This window comes from Pygoscelis adeliae, unplaced genomic scaffold, assembly GCF_000699105.1.
Source record: "Pygoscelis adeliae isolate BGI_AS28 unplaced genomic scaffold, ASM69910v1 Scaffold14, whole genome shotgun sequence".
NCBI lineage: Eukaryota > Metazoa > Chordata > Aves > Sphenisciformes > Spheniscidae > Pygoscelis > Pygoscelis adeliae.
Genome location: NW_008825109.1, coordinates 20,152,158 through 20,169,960, shown reverse-complemented (window position 1 = coordinate 20,169,960; position 17,803 = coordinate 20,152,158). Strand labels below are relative to the sequence as shown.

Here is a 17,803-nt window from a genome sequence, read left to right as displayed (position 1 = left end):
AGGTCTCCCCCTCAGCCTCCTTTTCTCCAGGCTGAACAACCCCAGTTCCCTCAGCCGCTCCTCATCAGACTTGTGCTCTAGAGCCTTCACCAGCTTCGTTGCCCTTCTTTGGATGCGCTCCAGCACCTCAATGTCCTTCTTGTAGTGAGGGGTCCAAAACTGAACACAGTGTTTGAGGTGCGGCCTCACCAGTGCCGAGTACAGGGGGATGATCACTTCCCTAGTCCCACTGGCCACACTATTTCTGACATGAGCCAGGATGCTCTTGGCCACCTGGGCACACTGCCGGCTCATATTCAGCCAGCTGTTGACCAACACCCCCAGGTCCTTTTCCTCCAGGCAGCTTTCTAGCCACTCTTCCCCAAGCCCGTAGTGTTGCAAGGGGTTGTTGTGACCCAAGTGCAGGACCCGAATAGTAACAGTTAATGAGCAAGAACATTGCAAACTAACCATACAGAGTAACTTGGTCATAGAACCACTTAAAAAAAAGTCTAAAATAAGAGAACCTTAAGCCACCTCCATATTCTGAGTTTACTTTTTTCTGTAAGACAGAATGAACCATAATGGATTCAGTTACAGATCACTGTTACCTGTAGAGGACAAACCACCTCCCCAGACCCACATGCAAAGTTCTGTACCTGGAACACCTGGCTCGCCTTTTTCTCCTTTTGCTCCTAGCTGTTTCAGATCAACTTTTCCAGGTGGACCTGGCAGGCCTGCTTCACCTTTGATACCTTTCTGTCCTACTGGTCCAGGAGGCCCTGGCGGACCAGGTAATCCATTATTACCTATAGTAGGTACAGACAACACAAGGGAAAAAAAATATAATCCTTAAGGTAGGCTAATATATTTGTAATGCTTTTTCTTACATAGAGAGTCCATGATTTATTCACGAAGTTGGAATTCACTAAATGATCAGTCAGTTTATGCAAGGTTCTCCACAGCATCTTAAGCCCTGGAACAAAGCCGAGTGAGCAGACTGCATGGTCTGTATGCTGCAGTCTGTCAGCTCTGGCCAGCCCAGCTCAAAGGAAGCAGCTGTCTGTATGACCCACATCGAGAGGGCTCCCAGAGCCCCACCACACTGTGCCACTAGCACAGAGGAGTTGCAACAGCTACAGCAGCTTTGGATTCACAGACTCCTTGTTCTAGAGAGATGAGTGGGTTTTTCTTCTACCAAACTTTTTCAAAATTTATCTCTGACAAGGGGGTTGGGAAAATGTAGATAGAATAGTTCTCTGTGATATCTACAGAGCTGATTCTGGATGACTCCATAACCCAAAGCTACTGATTTTCTTCTTTCTGCTGCTTGAAGCAGACTTTACACCATACTTCAGAAATATCGCCCTACTTCAATGCCATCAATCCAAAGGTAATGTTTTAAAAATAGCTAACATTTCATGACATCAATTAAAAAAAGAGTGACTGAATGCTATGGCTTAAAACTGCAAAGCAATTCTGAACGTCAGCATTGTCAAAAATAGATAACCTAAGCCAATCCCAGTAATGAAGATCTAGCTGTTAGTATTACAAAGCCTCTTTCCACACAGGACATGGAAAACAGCATTCTGCATTCTCTTCAGGGGCAGATAAAACAAACATTACCTTTCAAGCCAGGCAGACCATTTCTTCCAGGAGTTCCTGGAGGCCCTGGCGGACCAGGAGCTCCCATGACGCCCATCTCACCTTTGGCACCTAAATGCATTGAATCACCACTGTCATTCTGAACAAAAACTCAAAAACTATCATTACCTAATTTTTACTTCCCTGCATCTCTATGGTATTTATTAACCAGCACATGCATATAAAAGCCTGTTTTAAGGGAATTACAAGCACTCAGTTCTTGTGTAGATATAAATCAGTTAAAACGACACTTGAAAATTGTGCCAAATTTTCCACAGTTAAGTCCTGGGAAAAAAATTTTCAGTGTACTGGGTTTTTTTGGTAGAAAGCATATTTATACCTCCAATAAATTTAGTTCCATGGTTTGAAACATAAATACTTGCTTGAGAGCAAACTTGAATTTATTGAAAGCCAAAAAGACAATTAGGAATACACTACTTTTAGAATCTTTTGTATCGCCCCCTCTATCCGAAGACAGAGATTCTCAAAATTCACTTTTGAGATTTCTATTCCGGAGGGCGAAACAGACTATCTTAACTGAAGAGTCGACCGCACAGAATAAGGAAATTAATATTTAAAACTATGTGTTGGATCCAATTGATAGCATTTTTAATTATTTCCTTTAAACAAATTCTATTTCTAAATTGTAGCAGTGACTAGAAGAAAATAATTACAAAATAAATTAGAAAAGTGTCATAACAATGATGATCAAAGTCATGTTTGAGAGTTATGAAACAGAATAATGTGGAAAATATTTGAATCAAGTTGCAGGGAAGAGTGGAGAGGTGACAAGGATTTTAATGCAACAAATTTTGTTACAATTTTTTTTAAAAAGTGTGAGACGTAATGGTTACATGTATCTAACTTTAAATGGACAGGATAAACAGAGTTCATTAAGCTGGCATGCCCAAGCATAAAGTGCATCCAGCTGTAACTACAGTTTGCTCTTTGTCCACAGGTAAAAAATGTGAACTTACCTGGAAATCCAGGTATTCCATCCCGGCCAGGTGGTCCAGGTGAACCCTGAGGCCCTGGGAGACCAGGGGGTCCTGGATATCCTGGGGTTCCTCGGTCACCTGGAGGACCAGGAACATCGAAGCCTGGAGGACCTGGATCCCCTTTCTCCCCTGGAACGCCCTGCAACCCTAGACAATGTTGTTAAGACACAATCTTTTAGCAAAAAGTAAGGCAAGGCTGAGATCTGTGTGTCTCTGGGCGTAGTACTGTAGAAATAGCTAAGGTTTATCTGCAGTCCCTTTCTAGAACTGATGAAAACCCTGCAATTCTTCTAAAGCCATTTGGTTTTTAATGGCTTCCAGGTGTTAAAGGACCATATTCTCCTGAAGAGAAGCATTACTAAAATTTTACCAAGTTGTAGCAAATGCAATTCAAAAAAATCTCAAAAGGAAAACAACAACTCTGTTCAACAACCCTTTAAGTCTGATTAATAAAACAAAAAGCCAAGATTGATTAGACTGGTTTGTATTTTATCATTAAGTATTGAGATTCTTACAAGTATATTTCCTTTAATGATTCCATTTTACTACATTCTAAGATAACATCAGCTGAGTATTTTTAAATGATAGCAAAATTCTGCATTGCATTACATTTCCCTGAATGAAAAATACGAATTGTCAAAATATGCTTAAGATTATTTAGCGCTAATGATACTGAGCTCAAGGCACTGCTGAAGCAAGCAGACAGCTTGTTTCCCTCCAGTGCACTGTATCAGTGAGGATGCTCATTCTGGAAATGCAGCTGACCAAAAAGGATTATTCTTAAATCTGAAGTTAAGAAAAGGCTTTGGTAAAGAAACCACAGTACCTGGGGAACCTGAGGTTCAAAAGCCAACGAGTTAGAGCTCATCAGGAAGTTGAGACAGGTAGCAGTAAGGAGTTGTAATAGTCGTTAAGTTAGGAAACAAAATAAAGCACATACAGATTAGAACAAAGAAAAAAAACTACCCTAAAGTTACTGAAAACAGATCTAAGTACAAAGAATACAACACTAATGCAGTTAAGAGAAACCGGACTGCAAAGAAACTTGGAGGTCGTCTTCAAGGTGCAGCCACCACTGTATGCAGAAACAAGAAACTCAGTGAGATATTTTCAAATATTGATAGTACATTTTAAAAATAAAATTATTTTTCCCTCTCTCCTTGTCTAGTATTCTCTTCGCAACTGGGGAAGAAGTTTTTTCTGAACTGTTTCTTACACAAAACTGTCATTACTAGATACTGGCTTGGACACCTTCTGAACACCAGAGTACATCCTACCAATCAGCTTCTTGTTGATCTGAATCACATTCTGGTAAATCCACTCAAATAGTGATTTTCAAAAGATGCTGCTTCTTTATAACACAAAGAACCTCTAAATAATTTTTTTCCATTCTTCTAGTTTGATTACGCAAATTTACATTGTTACACCTACAGAAGTAGTATATTGCACATTACATGCCCTAGCACAGTCTACTGAGATTATGACAATACCATGCCAAACCCTCATAAATAACTGCAAGGCAGTATTACTCTAACTTTGTAATGGCGACCCCCGCTCTCGACTGCAGGAACAAGTTTAGGAGTGATGTCACGATGTGTTCTTTGCACACTAAAAAAGGCAAATCAAGTGTTCTTGACTGCATAGGCTGTTGACTTCTATTTATTTAATGATGAGCATGCTCCTCTTTTACAGCAGCTTATCACTGCATTAAACTATGGTGTCATGTGCTTGGAAGTGCTTACTTTGCAGAGAAAAAAACAGTACCAGAGGATGGATAGGGACCGCACATGCTCTGTGCTTAAGGGGTCTCTGTCAGCAAATGGGGAAAAAAAAAGAGAAAATAATCTATAACCTACTAATAGGACAAACTCTGTATCTAGAATGGTAAAGATACTTTTTCAAATAGAAATTCATTCTAATTGAGTTTCTGGTTCTCAAAAATGTAACCGTATCATAATTGGAACAATATAGACAACACAATAAATTCTGAAGTAACTTGTTACATATTCAAAAAAAGAGGCATGTTGAGTTACTGCAAACTATTTGAAGAAATGGTGGTGCAGAGAAAGGAAATTCTGAACAGGGAAATCCTTTCAAGAATTTTCCAAATTACCTGAAAAACAGAGCCCCAGAAACTTTATGCTAATGTTGCATAAAGGAACAGAATCGAAACAGCCTAGTAAAACAAACACGGGATGGGAGATGGGAATGCAAGGCACTGCACAAAACAGAGAAATAGCAGTGCCAAGGGAAATAACAAGGACTTCTCAAGTGGGGCCTTTAACCATGCACTGGATTTCAGAGCCACCATGCTGTTAGTAGCCACAATGATTAGTCAGTACAGACATTGAGAGAGAAAATATAAGCATTTCAAATCCACCAACTCTAGTAATAATTGTGCATTTGTCAAAAATCGGTATTTTGCAGAATAAATCAGTGATCACATGAAATCAAATTCTGGCTAACACCAGAAGACATGTTACAGGAAGACAAAAAGAACATGCATTGGATGAAACATTCAAACCCATACACATACATCCCACCCCCCCCCCCCCCCCCCCCCCCCCCCAAATACACACCTGTGTTGCCTTCTGTTTCAGTTCAGCCTCAAGTACAACCATATGTTCAGGACGGTATAGTAAGCACAGTAAGCCAGGCAGAGGACCCACCTGCTGGCTCAGGGAACTCCTGTGCACATTGTCCAGACCCCTTCCGTCCCTAGCTCTTAATACTGGACACATTCAAGGCTTGCTGGTGCAGCGACCACACATTCCTTTCCCCACTGGGAAATGTGTGAAAAAATATACTTAAACATGACCCATACTTTATGTATGTGAATAGAACTCAAACTCCATGGGCCTACTTACCCAAGTGCTTGCCTACCTTCAAGTTAAGCACTTTGCTGAATCTCAGCTCACAGTTCAAAGATCTGAATATGATCAACCAACCTGTGGCCCATGGTCTTACAGTTAGCCATGAATTTTTCAGCATGCATTGCGAACAATGCCAATCCCAGTGCTGGCATACAAACAAATTCAGAAAGTGTAGTTCACAAACATGCAATGTAAACAGCCACACAGGCATGGCAAGAGCCAGATGGGTTTTAAAATGTTTCAGCGTCCGGCATGCTCAAGTCCACAGAGAATATTCTCACTGTGGTGACTGCCACACATTTGCAACATCAGGAGTTGGCGCACAGCAAGCCCATTCACTGTATGAAGGGGAAAAGGAATTTCCCTAAACAAACTTTGTGAATAGAATGATGTGCATGCATGCATATGTACCCTTTGTGCACAGAGATGGAACAAGTTCATGTCTTCATCAGTCACCAGTCATTTTAGACAAAAGACAATCAATCTCCCTTCAGAGATGTATTCCTAATTATCACTACCCTTAGATTTTACTTTGTCAATCTACTTTAAATCTATCAGGTGTCAATCTACTTTAAACCTATCAGGACTCATAAAACTTGTTGGTTTTGCAGAAAAAAAAGTGTGTGAGAGAATCAGGAACCCCAGAACTCAGAGGTTTCTGTAAGAGGAATTCTAAAGCTCTTTTCCAGGTGTGCTTATGACAAGATGAATGTGTATGACCTCTTTTACTGACAGGCTTTTGTTAAAAAAGTATCACGTCATTACTTGGAGAACATTTTCTCCTCTACAAAATAATGAACCAGCTAGTTTGGAATACTCATGCTTTCTTCCTTTCCACATTAACTGAGTTAAATTGCGTTTCAGCTTCCATTCGGGGGGAAAAAAAAGTGCCTAGCCACGTCAGGGAGAACCTGAATTACTCCCTTGGTTTTGCACTTACCATGTAAACAGAGGGAGGACAAATAGCACTGTATAGGGAATTGAGTTTGTCTGCTTTTTTTCCAAACCAGAAGTTAATTTTCTAGATAATAATGTATAAAAGTTATTTAAAAATACCTCTCACCCAGTGAATTTGGAATACAGTTCGGTGCGCTAGAAAACTGCTTTGGAATTTAAGAACCATCTTGCTATTTGAAAGCAACGTAATGACAGCACAGTACAGGCAACTAAAGGCAGCTTTCCTCCTCTTCTGTATCCCCAAAACCTCTGCACTGACATTGTGCTCCCTTCTGTTTTGTCCTGAAGAGTATTGTGATAAACCCCTTCACAGAGATTTTGTCACTATCTGTGCACAACACTTTCTAGAATTTCTGCCGAGGCTCCAAGTCTTCTCCAAAGTGGGCTTTTACACCCTTGAGACCTCTCTAAGTTGTGCAAATGGCAGGGCTGAATGTAATTCCACTGCTGGTTTCAGTAAAAACCATGATGTACCAAGTTTTGCCCGCTTGGCTGGCAAGACAGCCGAGCTAATAAGACGTGAAGTCTCTATCTTTCCTTGCCTATCTGTTCAGTGGGACCTTCAGTGTCCTGTGTACCTGCTTGGTGTATGCCAGAAATAACCTACGGGTACAACTCATGCAAGTTTTACCTGGGGGGCCAACAGGACCTGGAGGTCCTGGAGATCCAGGTGGTCCTTGACCACCAATGCCAGGGATGCCTGGTGGGCCTGGGAGTCCTGGTGGTCCACTTGGTCCAGGGTCACCTAAAAGAACACGCTTGTTTAGTTAAACAGTGAACTCAGCTCAGAGACACCTGCTTTCAGAAGCAGAGTGCCTGCACATTGTACTCAAAATCTTGTCCTTGTATGCAAACAAATATGGATCTGACACAGGAATAAACACACTTCAGAGGCTATTTCTGAAAGCCAGAGATTTGTCCTCACTCTGTGTGGAATGCATGCAGTTTACATTTCTAGGCTACACAGAGACATGTTATTGCATCACAATCCACATCAAACTCAACAGATGCTCTCCAGCAAACCAGACATGCTCTGCAGTTCAATACAGACAATGGTTAACAGTAGGAATTTGTGAATTGCTAACCCTCTGCATGTTGAAGCACAGTGCATCTAAACGACAATTATTCTATTGAAAAAGTTTTACCCTCCACGTTAGCATGATTTGTCTTTAGAATACAGACTTTCATATACTGACCCACAGATTGGTATTTACTCCCTTGCTTTGCTTGTCTTTTGAGAACACAAGCTTCAATTTACACAGGTGTCTCTGATTTAGAAAAATGGACCCTGAAGTAATCGCTTTAAAGTCAGCGCTGCTTGTATTTAACTGCCATATGACTCCCAGCGTGACTACATTTTTTAAAGTTCAATAGGCAACAGAAAAGGGAAGAGTTCTCCATACCTTTGGGCCCCGGACTTCCATCAAAACCTGCCCGTCCTGGGAGACCAGGGTTTCCTGGGAAGCCAGGATCACCTTTAGGTCCTTGAACTCCTTTTGTGCCTGGTGGTCCTGGGGGTCCAGGTGGTCCTGGAACTCCAAATCCACGATCCCCCTGTAACAAATTAACAAATTTTTTAAAAGGGTGTTGTCCAAGTTTAGCTTCTCCTAAAAATGTTAAAGTAGCAAAGAAAAAATGCCCACCATCTTAGAGTTCAATTTCTTTTTTCCTACCCTCACTCAAACGTCAAGTAGAGAATGTGACTTCCCCGCCATCAAAAACTGACAAGAGGTGAAATCCTCCCCACCAACTTCCCACTGATGCAGAAGAACCTCTAAGAAAGTGAAGTTTTATATTAAACAAGCAAACACAGACCTTCTGTCCTGGGAAACCAGGTGGTCCAGGAGGTCCATCTAGACCAGGGTGACCTGGACTTCCCGGAGCTCCGGGGGGGCCTGGAGTCCCTGGGAAACCTACACATGACATGGAGCAGAGAAGAGGACACCAGAGAGCATTAGAACAACTCTTCCAGAAATGCTTAGGGCCCACAAAAAGTAATCTCTGAAAAGAGGTTCTCTGCTAGCTCAAGCATACTTGAGGGGTACCCGTTTGTATGGGTATGAGGTATACAAACATATGTATGTTTGTATGTAGGACAGAGAATCCCTGGGACTCCTCTCGGAGGAGGGCAGGTTCTCTGCTAGCTCAAGCATACTTGAGGGGTACCCATTTGGCTGAGATAACTTTTGAGTATACTGTCTTTGCCACAGAGAATCCCTGGGACTCCTCTCAGAGGAGGGCACTCCCTGTGCTGTGTGCTCTAACACAAATTACAAACAGTTCACATCAGAAACATTAACATCTTGAGGCAGCATTTGGAGATCATTCATTGATTCAAGCCCAAACATTCATCATTTCTGAAAGTTTTACCCATTTGCTTTTGTGTCCTTGGTTTACTGAAAAAAGTAAGCTACTGTGAAGGAGCAGTACAGTGAACAGAGGAATAAGAGCTCAGCAGTTTTTTTCCTGATGCTTCTGATACTATTATAAAGATGTATAAATTCAAGACAAACATTTTTTTAAAGGATTCTAGAGACAGAAATCAACTCACTAGGAAAAAGTGAAGAGACACAACCCCCTATGTCACTTCTTCCAGCCAGTACAATACAGTAACATGGCTGTAAACATACCTTTTGGGCCTGGTGGACCTGGAAGTCCAATGCCAGGAATACCCGGCTCTCCCTTTGCACCTGGTATGCCCGATAAGCCACGCTGACCTGGCTGACCAGGATCTCCTGTAAAAAGAAAATCAACGTAGTTATCAAGAATCACTCAGAATAAAAAGCTCTTGGAAACCCCTGGATATCTATTTGCTGCTTTACCTGGAAGACCTGGGTCACCATTTCTTCCTGGAGGACCAGGGGGGCCAGGAACTCCTGGTTCTGTAATAGTCTGGCCAGGGTCACCTTTTGGACCTAAAACCAAAAAGAATAAATATGTATGACTCAGTAGGAGTTTCTTTTCTGTTTTTCTTTAAGCAGAAAAAGATGCTAGCCACCTCCCAAGCTTACAAAGAACTTAAACACCAGCAACACTTTACCCAATAGGCTATCCACCCCAAGCACCATACAGCACTTATAGGCTTAGAAGCATTGTTTAATGGTAAGACAGTTTTCTTGAAATGTTATTTTTTTAGCTTCCTCCTAGGTACCATCACGTGAATAGTATTTTCCATAGCTGACACCAGCACAACTTGATCAGGATCTGTGTAGTTGACAAGAAAGCAACAAAAGCAAACTTGTTCAAAGCGAACCCTTGTTTTCAAAAACTGTTGTAGTTGCAGTATTATTAAGCATAAGCCAGATGGTAGTTACAATGCATTTCCACTGTAGTCAGTTGAGAAGGAGAAGCTTCTCTGGAGGTCAGAGCAGAAGGGTGAGTCATGTGCCTATAGTAACATAGCACAAATTCTGCTCACTTTGCAATTCTGCGATGACCTTCAGTAAGGGAGCTTATAAATACTAGGTCTTACAATGCCTTTGGGAAAAGCTTAAAAGCAGTATTATGTTCTGAGAACTATCCGGAGCAAAAGGACAAAACTTGATTTTACAGTTTTTGTTCAATTAGCACACAGAGACCAACTCACCAGGAACTCCAGGAGGCCCTGGACGGCCTGATACACCTTGGATGCCCTTTTCACCAGGTGAACCTTGTGGACCAAAACCAGGAGGTCCAGGAAGTCCTTTGTCTCCAGGAAGACCTGGTATTCCTGGATCACCTGGAATACCCATTTCTCCTTTGAATGCAACACTGCCCTAAAAAAAGAAGGAAGAGCAGGATGGGAAAGAGGAACATGTATTTACCAGCAAAGGAGTAAAGGGTTTCATTGCTTCTGTTTTGAAACTCTGGCAGTTTCCATCCTTCTAGCTCTCAAGGCCACTAGCTGCCTACATCTAACATGATAGAGATAAGGTCTAAAACTGGCTACTTAATTCTTCCCACTACATAGATGAAATGTAGACAATGGCAGAAGGGACCATCTGACACTACCCAAGAGAAGCCTCAGCTTATTTTTAGAGGCATTGACAGATTCAGGGAGTACCTCTGTATATCATCACTAGATTGGCACCTACTGAAGAGAATTACTGCGTTAGTCACATTCAGAAAAAAGTGCATTTGCCAGTCCTCTTATCTGTACTATGTCAAATGCATCCAGGACTTCCCAAAACATTTGTCCAATCAAAGACAGCATAAAATGGAACTCACAGGTTCCCCCTTAGGGCCAGGTAGACCTGGCAGTCCATCTCGTCCAGGAGTGCCATCTATGCCAGGAAGACCTGGAGGTCCTGGGAAGCCAGGGTCTCCTTTGTCACCTTTCATTCTTGGAGCAGTCAGGACATCCCCTGGGTCTCCTTTAGGACCAGGTCTCCCAGGAGCACCTGGGGACCCTGGGAATCCCTGAGGGGGGAGAGAGAAAAGAAAAAAAAGCAAGCATTTTAGTTTTTCTTTCACTCTATCTCTGAGTTTGGCACAATATAAGAATTACGAATTCAAGCTAGTTATGGACAAAAAAAGAAGTATTAGACAAGAATTCATATCTACTGTCCACAGATCTACCAAACATGCAAGACAAATGAGACACTGTTTTCCCATCAGAACATAACACCACCACTTACTGGTGGCCCTACAAGGCCAGTTAATCCAGGAAGGCCCTTTTCACCTTTTGGTCCAGGAAAACCAGGAGAACCTGAGTAGTGCAGAAAAACATAAAAGAAAAACATATAATTGTAGAAGCTTTAAATATCAAGCATGCTGTTTGCACAAGATAATAGCTAAGTTGTTTTAAAACCAGGCAAGGTTTAGCCTGGTTTTTCTGGAGAACGTGATTTTATTTGAGCAGAACAAAATTTGCAACTCTAAGTTAAATCACTAGTGTCAAAAAATGTCACACTTTGAAAAAGCTCCAGCTCCTCTGTCATTTCAGGAATAGCAAGTAGTAGAAGTTAATTTCTCTCTTTCAGTTAAATCTATAGCAGACCATAAACCTTCAATATGCAGAATGCTTGCAAGTCTGTCTTTGATCAGAGAATTTTTTTTGAAAGACTAGATTTTCAAAAAATGAGTGATTTTTTCACACGTATCCAGCCTGTTTCTTCCTAACACTCCCCAGCTGTGCAAAACAGGACATGCACCAACTATATACTGGAGCTGGCAACTGTGCATCTGAATTTGCACACAATACACAGATATATCATTAGCATTATACACAGATACTCAGATACAAAAGTGACTTTATAGAACATATTAAGCAAAATAGCGAAGACAACAGCCTTACCTGGACTACCTGGAGCTCCTGGTGGTCCTCTCTCCCCAGGAGGCCCAGTTATTCCAGTTCCTATGCAATTGAAGCATGTGTCTCCTTGATCACCTAAAAAAATTTGGATTGAAAAAGCATACTTGAGCATCAGATCTTAGAAAACATTAAAAGAATTCAGCACAACAGCAATTGTTTTCTTGCTACCGATCTGTAATACCAAGTCCAAAATGACTATTTTATGTAATTATATGATTACTTAAATATTAGAAGGCTTCCCCCATGAAAGCCAAACTGAAGCTTTTTGGTTGCTAGGAGTCAGACAACCAGTACCAGATATGATTATAATTTACTTAGGATAGTGCAAAATAAATTAAAACAAAAAAATGCTTGCAATAATAAAAAATGAAACTGTGGACTTATTTTCTCAGCAGAAGAGTCCTCTTCTAAAGTAGATACTTGACACTTCAAACTACAACTCTAAAACACATATATCAAAATCCCAAACTTCAATTAAACTCCAAGAGTGCAAAATAAACACTGGGAATGTTTCATTGATTTGACAATAGGCTAAACTTTTTTCATTTAAAAAAAAAAGAAAAAAAAAGAATGGTTTCAAGAAACTTAGGAATTTCCTTCACATACAGACTTTTCTGACATTCATCAATGTAGTATTTAAGCACTTCATTTAGGTTAATTAATTAATCCTTACAATCTCCATGAGAAAAAAGACTTCTGTTTGAAAGGAGTACAAAATTAAGTGAGATGCCCAAAGTCATCTAGGATGTCCATGGTTGAGCTAGGAAAAGATTCTCACTTACCCACATCAGCATCCTCATTGCCAGGTTGTCTTTTTGGAAACAAGGATACACATTAAAGTTGTCTTTCTTTTGCTTACTAAACAAACAAACTCATTGTAGATTGACCAACTCATATTAGGAATCTTGCATTTATAATTTCAATGTTGCTTTCCATAAAAAATGTCAAATTTATTAATGAAGTAAGTATAAAACTTTTTCACGTAGAGTTGGCAACTGCTATTACTAAGCATTTGGTTTCTATCTACCTGGGAGGCACCCATAAACCTGAAGTCAAATTTTACTTTAATCATGATCCATGCTAGGCCCTAGCATTGGTTGTACCCTCAGTCACTTTGAGATTCCGGTGCTTTAACAATAAATGTCCAAACAAAACGGCTTTCTTACTCAGAAAAAGAAAATACCTGCACTCAACCCTAGTGGGAAGAGACACTGTTTATCCTTACTTAATGCAGGCTTTACATTGCTTAACAAGCTTCAACAAAAAGAGGAAAACCAAGATAGTCATGACACTGCACCTTTTTGGCCTCGCTCCCCTGTAAAGCCTTGTTGTCCTGGAATTCCTGGAGGACCTGGCGGCCCCGGCTCACATAACCCTTCACCTAAGGAGAATCGGGAGAGGTTTAATGATCAATTTGTGTTAGACTGACAGCAGCACCAAATACATGTATTCAGTACAAAAATGTACTGCCTAATATTTGTGTGGATATGCTAATATACCCACACAATCACAGACCAAACATTTTGGCAATTCAGACAGAGGACTGCTAATGAAAACCCACCAATGTAATACAAACTCAAAAGGCAACGATCAGTGATGTTACACAACAACCATCAGTTCTCCTCAACAACCTCAACTACCTCCCACCACTACTCACAGCCTACACACTTCCATCTCTACACTGCATTCTGCTATTCAGCCTCATATCATAAAAGCACATGTATTAGATATCATGAGTGAGGGGACTCAAGATGCCAATGCCACCTAGACACTAAATTCCTCCCTGAACCATGTTAGCCCCTCCCCACTACAGCTTTCCAGTTCTCATATTCCATCTCCCATTCCCTAATTCTCTTATACCAAAAAGGAGCTAAGAGCCTTCCATCCAAAGTGTCCACTCCCAAGATAGTTTTGTGCAGTTTACACACTAGAATATTTATCAAATGAAACTGGAATTCTGTGAAAAATTACTCCTTTGACTCTCCTGGTATCACAGCTTAGTAGGGAATAATCCCTCCAAACATTTATTAGATCATATCATGAAAGCTAAATTTACTCAAGACAGTGTCAAAGTGGCTACCTCCTGCTATAAAGCACAAATTCTAATGTAACTTTCATTAGTGGGATTAAATAGGATGTAACATAAATTGGAAAAATACTTAATTTTGTACATCTGGGCCAAATCTGCTTGGCCCTGGAGCACTGTCAGTATTGTGTGAGTTAGCACAAAGGTCCCTCAAGTCTGACAAGATTTCTTCTCCTCCAGTCTAGCTGAATCTCACAGAGAAGTCACAGCAGGGCTCACTTGAGGTAGAAAGAGGCGTGACAAAGCCAGACTGTAACTCACACCATTGAATTCCCAAATTCTGTAATTGTCCTTAAGGCTAAAGTTCTCCTACAAATATCCTGATTTGCAATGGGAGCGACTTGGAGAATGTACACAAATAGCTTGGAATCTCATGGGCTTCAGCTGCTGACAAACTACACCTTTGGAGGTAGAATTAAAAAAAAAAAAAGAAAAAAAAAAGAATGAATGTCAAAGCTGTTCAGTCTTTTCTACTGCTGTCTACGTGGTCATCACTTACCAGGAGGAACAGATGGTGCAGGTGGCCCTGGGGGACCTGGTGGTCCTGGAGGTCCTTGTGGTCCATCAAGTCCTGGTTGCCCAGGAATAGAAACACCAGGTAAACCTGGATCTCCCTTCTGTCCTCTCTCACCAGGTAAGCCAGGTGGGCCAGGAGGTCCAACAGTAGTGATCCCTAAGATAAGAAGAACTTAGTTCCTTGATAGCTCAAAGGTTTACATCACTTTTTTGCAAGGATGACAATGATATACAATGAATAACATGCTACAGATGAGACTGTGTCTTTCCACGTAAGTACTCCATAACATTTCTTTTATGGAATCAAACTACATGTTGATGTGCAGTGTTTAACATACACACATTTTGCATTTTCAGAGATTTTTGTTTGAAAAATTGACCTGAGACTCAACAACTAAGTTTATGAAGGAAAAAAACTAAAACAGGACTAATGAAAGGGAATACTGATGGAAAAAAGAGCATTTACAAGCTGTAACATTAGAATCATAATGTTCTTCTCTGTGCACGTATACGGCAAATCCAGGTGTCACAGCTCACTCCCACTGTAGACTCAGATCACCTCCTTTAGTACTGGCCAATGTACAGCAGAGACTAGGTTTGATGGCCAGGTACCAGACTTCTGGTACACAATACTTTCTCTGTGTAAGGCAATGGATAATGTATGTTATAGGTAAGTGATATGAGATAAATTACCCCTAAGATCATTAAGCTAGTATCTGTTTGACAGCCTTGATGATTAGCATCCTCTGTTCACCGCAGCAGGGACAATGAATGTTCAGAATTCCTCATATTATCCCCATAAGCTAAGGGCCACCCTTCAAGCTCAAAGGTGGCTTTAAATAGTTCTGCCTTCACTTTCTGCTCAGGCCATCTGTCAAAAGGAGTGTGAAAAGACTGTGAAGCTAAATATCCATTCAGACATTTGAGCATACAACTTATTTTAATGCTTGCACTCCTACCTGGAGAACCTGGCAAGCCAGGTGGGCCTGGCCTACCAGAGAATCCACGCTCCCCTTTGGCTCCTGGAAGTCCTGGCAATCCTTTGCTACCTTTTGGTCCCACTGTTGCACCAATGCCTGGTCTTGAAATGACCTGTAAGTGTTTCATGTTCATGTGAAACAACTTGCCAAGAAAAGAGTCACTGGAATGGTAAAGAGATGTGAGGGAGGAGAAGTTCAACATACTTCGAACCTTACACCAATGACAGGATGCTTTTCCCGCTCCACTGAATTACCAGGTAAAATTCCAGTAAAGAGCACTCCCCAGTAGGAAGCACTTTTACTGCCAAGCCAACATGGTTAGAACAGGCTTCAGTGAAGCTGACTCAATTTCTGCTGGTCTGAGGGTATAGTCTAGCCTTGTGTTTGTAACCTAGCAAACCCTAGAGCACAGAATCTATCTTGAAAGAAGGAAACAATCGTTTCTATTAGTGAATATATGAAATCTTTACTGATTCTGTTACTGCTATACCCGGAGATAGGACTCACAGTCACCCAAGAACTATGATGAGACAACACTGTCAACCAAATGCAGAAAGAAAAGAAAGGATCAGTAACTTACAATTCCAGGAGGACCAGGGGGACCAACGTCACCTTTTTCACCCTACCAATGAAATTAGGACCATTTTTTATACTGCGCACATTAGTACACAAGAAGGTTATTGCAAATATTCCTCAACACTGTAACAGCATAGGCAATGCAATTACTACTCAGCCAGAACTGAACTCAATGACGGCAGATTTTCAGGCTACTATAGCAATAATGACAAAAAACCTGGCATACCTTTTCACCCTCTCTTCCTGGAGCACCACTTATTCCAGGCCCACCAGGTAAACCCTTCAGGAAAAGAGACAGATAATCACGCTCAGATCTTCTCCATATCAGAAGAAAAGCTTATAAGGAGTCTGCTTAGATTAGAAATGTATGAGGTACTCACATCCCTACCAGGATGACCAGGTTCTCCATCTTTGCCAGGCTTTCCCTTCAAAGACATAAACATGCATTGAAATAAAATGCTTCAGTGGTGAAGAATTCTTATGGAAATAGTGTTACTTATTTCCCATTTTTCAATAAACCGAACTTTCTCTAGAATGCAATCCTTGTGACAAATACCTCAAAGATATCAACCAAGTATAATCAATGGAGTTATCTAAACTGAGGTTTTCATTTTGAAAACCAGAGCACAAAAACATGACAAGTCTCAAAGAAACGTTGCGCGAATACAGCACAAAATTATCTCCAGCTAACTATTACTGATTCATTGTGTTTAATAACTCCCTTTATTTTAACATTAGAGAAATCTTTTATTTGGAAAACAGATCCTAACTCTCTAAACACTAGAACATTATATTTAATTAGGAAATTAGCATAATGTGACGAGTGAAATTAAATACAAACATTTTTGTGTTTGAATTTTAACTCTCCTTTAAACCAAATGCAATTTTCTGAAGAATAGTATCAACAAAAATATAAAGTGCAATTCTGCTCAAAGAAGTGACTTCTAAAAGCCATATATTCTTGCTGGACAGATTTGTCATTGCTACAATAAAAGGAGTGCAAGCTCTGCTTTACTCCAGACCATTCACTGGGCAAGACAAATAGAACTCTATTGTTATCATTACAGAAGCAGTACGTATGGGGGACACCTGCTGGAACATAACTAGAATAGGTGATTAAGTTTCACCACAGTGCCAAGATCAACTCTCAGTCACCGAGAAGTTGATTATAAGACCTGACAGATATAGTGTATTAGAGTATAACGTGATTTGTGAGTTCTTTATTATTAGTGATGAGTTCTGATTCTCAAAAATGAGGTTTTAAGATTGCCTGTGAATTTGCAGAACTACCTGTTTAATTACATATACTGACATTTTTATGAGTATATCTGAAATGGGTTTGAGCCACACAGACTCATATGGAGCCTTAAAAGGCAGCTTTGGAGTAACTTAATAGCAAAACTGCACTTTAAGTATGCAACATGCCCAAATTCAGAGTAATAAAAACAACAAAAAAATGTTGGTAAACAAGCTTTTGGCAAAAGGCATCTGCCGTTTCCCCTCAGGATTTTTATACTTTCAGATCTTTGCAAATTTATGTGGTTCCCATTTACTTTTGCAGAGAGAAGCAATGTGGAAAATACAATTCAAAACCCACTCAAAGTATAATGAGAATTTTGGCTTTGTAAATCTGCCTCATTTGTTATGTTCCTTAAAGAAGGCAAATCAAAGCCGTCCTATAAATCTCAGCAACTAAGAAGGACTTTATCTAGAATACCAAACACTTGTTTCCATTGTATTTTTTTCCTATGGAAATTGGAAAATCTATTACCAACATGTTTCTAAACAGTGTTTATATATTGTCCAATTAACCTGAGCAAGACTTGTGTCTTGGTTTTCAAAGGGGCCCATTATGTTGATGAAACTATGGGTTCAGTGGCTGTGAGAGTGAAAATACAGAA

General features: G+C 40.5%; 1 protein-coding gene across 1 annotated transcript in view; it reads right to left on the bottom strand.

Annotated features, from left to right (window-relative positions):
* The window catches only part of COL4A5 (collagen, type IV, alpha 5), a 59,851-nt gene that overhangs the window by 21,140 nt on the left and 20,908 nt on the right, over positions 1–17,803 (bottom strand). The window contains exons 15-32 of the mRNA XM_009327826.1: positions 16,283–16,327; positions 16,129–16,182; positions 15,907–15,948; positions 15,306–15,438; positions 14,330–14,503; positions 13,042–13,125; positions 11,727–11,819; positions 11,068–11,138; positions 10,658–10,849; positions 10,038–10,206; positions 9,274–9,366; positions 9,082–9,186; positions 8,267–8,364; positions 7,855–8,005; positions 7,083–7,196; positions 2,601–2,768; positions 1,606–1,695; positions 639–788 (exon numbers count right to left, since the gene is read on the bottom strand). Of these exons, the coding sequence (XP_009326101.1) occupies positions 639–788; positions 1,606–1,695; positions 2,601–2,768; positions 7,083–7,196; positions 7,855–8,005; positions 8,267–8,364; positions 9,082–9,186; positions 9,274–9,366; positions 10,038–10,206; positions 10,658–10,849; positions 11,068–11,138; positions 11,727–11,819; positions 13,042–13,125; positions 14,330–14,503; positions 15,306–15,438; positions 15,907–15,948; positions 16,129–16,182; positions 16,283–16,327 (2,026 nt within the window). The remainder of the gene's footprint in view (positions 1–638; positions 789–1,605; positions 1,696–2,600; positions 2,769–7,082; positions 7,197–7,854; positions 8,006–8,266; positions 8,365–9,081; positions 9,187–9,273; positions 9,367–10,037; positions 10,207–10,657; positions 10,850–11,067; positions 11,139–11,726; positions 11,820–13,041; positions 13,126–14,329; positions 14,504–15,305; positions 15,439–15,906; positions 15,949–16,128; positions 16,183–16,282; positions 16,328–17,803) is intronic.